The 4,020-nt window shown below is 40.0% G+C and overlaps 1 protein-coding gene across 1 annotated transcript in view; it reads right to left on the bottom strand.

The window, feature by feature from the left end:
- LOC106874037 (BTB/POZ domain-containing protein 2) overlaps window positions 1–2,840 on the bottom strand; it is an 11,805-nt gene extending 8,965 nt beyond the window's left edge. The window contains exon 1 of the mRNA XM_014921599.2: window positions 376–2,840. Within this exon, the coding sequence (XP_014777085.2) occupies window positions 376–2,057 (1,682 nt within the window). The 5' untranslated portion in view covers window positions 2,058–2,840. The remainder of the gene's footprint in view (window positions 1–375) is intronic.
- Window positions 2,841–4,020: the final 1,180 nt, after the last annotated feature.

Here is a 4,020-nt window from a genome sequence, read left to right as displayed (position 1 = left end):
TATTTACATGCTAGATATAACAGCCAAATCTCACAAAACTAGTGTTAGGGTTAGGGTTATTCAATGGAATTTCTACTTTGGTGTTTAACTCGATTTTCATAGAAATCTAATTTGTCCATTTTAGTTTCTCAAGTTTCGAAAATTAGGGAAAATGTTTCCATGAGGGAGTCGTTATAAGGTTCCTAAATAAACGTTTATAAAGAATATTTCCCTCGTCAAATGTTGGTGTATATATATATATATATATATATAGATAGATAGATAGATATGTGTGTGTGTGTGTGTGTGTAAATAATGTCAACAACGTAAAGTAATGAAAAATATTGGAGCAATGTGTGTAGAATCGATTGATGTAAAAGAGAAAATGTGACTGACCTGATTCTATCACTTGTACCGCTGTAACCCCATCGGCTCTCAATTTGACAGAAACGTGATATCACTTGTTCTTTGCCAGTCAAACTGCAACGGGGCACATCTGAAAAGCTGGAGGTTGGTTTTGAACTGATAAAGTATAGGAAAAGATCTACAACTTCTCTATCTAAAAGGATACCAGATTGAGCAGAGTCCCTAGCAAACTCCTCAACAGACATCAGTGGGAATCTGATAAGGTGAAGTGCCTTACCAAGAACCTTCCTTTGGTTAGCTGGCGTAACTGTCAGATTTTGTCGGAGACATTCTGCTTCAGCCCAACGACAAACCGCCGTGAACAGCTTGCATTCACGGATTCCTAAAGAGTCCCTTTCAAGAACTACGGCCATTGTGTCGAGATCTATATCTGTGAAGCCTTCAGCCGCGAGGGCCTCCGAAGTATTTTTATCAATAGTTTCCAGACAGAGTGAAGCTAAATGTGACTCATCAAACAGTCTCGCTTGGCTGAGCAACAAAAAGGCATTGTCACTGGAGAGGTTACCTTTCAAAAACTCAACACATTCCTTCTCCAGTGCTGGCACAGAGTATTTTTTAGCAGCATACAGAGTCGTCATGACGGTTTCGGGATTAATTTGGACTTCGTCGCAATAGAGGAATCGCAACAAAGCCAAGAAGGCGCTCGGCTCCACATCAGGAATATCAATCAGGTTTTCGTGTGTGTAGTTACTGGTTTTCATCCAGTTGAAAAGAGCATCGAAGACAGCACTGCCAACAGAGAGTACAAACTTGTGCGCTGGGATTATCTGCGAGTCAGGAGACTTGCCAACACGGAACTTTACATCGCTCATAACATCATTGTTGTAGAGGTAAGCCAGTCGTTCTCGGACAGATATCTTGGAGGCCTGCCAGTTATAAGGGCCCCCGCTTGTGCTTGAATTGCCAGCAGCGCGGGATAGCGATGGGTTCGCAGCTGCTCCTCCACTTATCGGACGGTGTGTGTTCGAATCAGAAAAAGGCACTGAATAGGAACAAGGATTCGAGTTTGATACAGATGAAGTATTTGTGCAGTGGTTGAAACAAGAGTTTAGGTGTGTGGCATCATTTGAAGCAGTTGGATGCAACTGAGAGAATCCCGAAACCGACGAAAATAGGTTTGTAACAGAGGATGAGCTTTCACAATTATCGTCCACAGATTCCCGTATATTACAATCCGTTTGGTTTGAGTCACTTTTTGGTTTTTGTAACTTCGAAGGAGTTGCATTGCTGCGGGCCGTGTTTACTAAGTCCGAAGACGAACACACGTTATCGATCTTACTTGAAGAAATAGTCGAGCATTGGTCATCAGAATTATTGATAACTTCCCGGTTTTTCTTGTTGCAGCTGTTAGTTTGGTTTGTTACAGAATTATTTGTGGTGGTGGTACGGCTGTTGTTGTTGTTGTTATTATTCATGTTACTACTGCTGACACTGTTGTTCGGGGGACATCCCAAAGAACTATTGTTGTTTATACCAACATTATTGCTATTATTACCACCACTACTACTATTGCTGTTGTTACTACTACTACTACTACTAGTGGCAGAAGCAGTTGTATTACCACTACTACTATTGCTGTTCCTAGAACTGTTACCAACTGCTGCTGAATGCTGGTTTTGGGCATCTACTACTTTAGACTCCATTACGAACATACACCACCATTTATAAATATATTTATGACTACAGGAGATGTTTGCTTACTTGTTAAACGAGAAGGGGAGAGAAAAAATTACTTTTTATGCATCTCCAAACAAACAAACAAACAAACTGAGGTAAAAAAGTAACTTAGTAAGGTGCGAGTCCTTGAGCAACATCAAGAATACAAGTGTAGATCTACCTAAAAGTTATTTTTCCCCGTTGCTCCTCTCCCAAAACATCTTAACAAAATTTAAATGAAGTTAAGAACAAAATAAAATTGATTTACCTTAAAACATGAATAAAACAACAACCACACACAAACCGAATAATTCTAACAAACAAACTAAAGCCAGCAAGTAATTCTTCACAAAAGTCTAGTAAATTAGAAGATTGGCAAGAATGAATATTCCTTCTCCTCCTGGTAAAGTTTACAAACGAAATATTTCAAGAGATGGAAGACAGCATCAAAGAGAATGCTTTGAGAGCTTGTCTGTGTTTTACATAATTCTTATTTCATTTTAAATAATTGGCATCAGTTGCGGAAGGTTCAGTATTTCGTTCTGTTGGTTACCACCAGCCATATATATATATATATATATATATAGTACGGCGTATTTAAATGCAGACGGTGGCCAGCTTGTGTGGGTTTTTTAAACAGGAATCTTAAAGGTGCTTCGCTCCTCCATCGTTGCTCGGACAACTTCGGAGTTTGGAGAGTTTTTATCAACTTGTGTTTATCTCCCCTTTGATCGATGGCGCTGCTGCTGCTGCTGCATGCCCTCTAGCGACACCTACTGGAGACAAAACAACTGAGACGAAAAATAAACAAGGGGGAGGTAACTGTTCAAATATTTTTGTAGACTGAAAAAATGTAATAAAAATTATGTAAACAAACATAACAAGCAAATAATAAAGTTTAACGGTTTTCGACATCAACATATTTAAAATGGGGTGTAACTGCACAAGAATGCCCTCTTCCGATTTTGTTTCCTTAGAACTTTCAGAAAAATAGATATTTTTGTAATGGTATTCTCTGCAACTATCCTTCTGATAATGTAGATTACTGTTATATTGGAATTTAATATGGAAAAAAAAAAATTGGCGAGGTGCAGACCTATATTCGGAAACTGATAATGGTACTACTAAAGCAGCGCGGACCCGAACGCGCAGTCGCGCAGTCGCGCATCCGCGCTAGCTAGTCTTGAGTGGTCGATCCTAACCCTAACCCTATCCCTAACCCTAACCCTAACCCTGTCCCTAACCCTAACCCTAACCCTATCCCTAACTCGCGTGTGCAAATGAATACGTGTTTAGGGTTAGGGTTAGGATCGACCACTCACGACTAGCTAGCGCGGACGCGCGACTGCGCGACTGCGCGACTGCGCGACTGCGCGTTCGGGTCCGCGCTGCTTTAGTAGTACCACTGATAACATATATATCTCTACAAAATTTCAAGTTTTATTTTGCATACGTGCGTGCGTGTGCGTGCGTGTTTAATTGGCAAGATAAACGACCAGACCCAAGTAAAATATATATATATATATTACAGAAAATAAAGTAAATTTTGAACGCGGTGAGAACAGCCAGAAAGTTGGGGGAAAAGATGGGGGGAGGGGAAAGGGTCAAACTAAAGGATTTGACCCGAGCAAAAAAAAAAAAAAGAAACGAAAACAAAATAGTGTAATAGGTGTAACACAATTTGCTGTAAACGAATATGAAAAATAAATGCGCGCTCGCGAACGGGGGGTGGAGGAGAGGACTCGGAAAATTCATATCGTTAGACCATTTTCTTTATTAACCATGAGGTTGAGAAAAAGAGGGGACGATACGAGGACAGACGAAACAAACATTGGGGTCAGGGTATCGAATGAGACGAAACGTATGAATAAATAAACAATTAAAATATATACAATTAAATGAAAATGAGTGATTAACAAAAAATGAAGCGGACGCGGTCGACCCTACAAACCAAAAACT

The sequence above is a fragment of the Octopus bimaculoides genome, chromosome 17, assembly GCF_001194135.2.
Source record: "Octopus bimaculoides isolate UCB-OBI-ISO-001 chromosome 17, ASM119413v2, whole genome shotgun sequence".
Classification (NCBI taxonomy): domain Eukaryota; kingdom Metazoa; phylum Mollusca; class Cephalopoda; order Octopoda; family Octopodidae; genus Octopus; species Octopus bimaculoides.
Note: the sequence above shows the minus strand (reverse complement) of the source record. Positions and strands in the feature narration are given on the sequence as shown.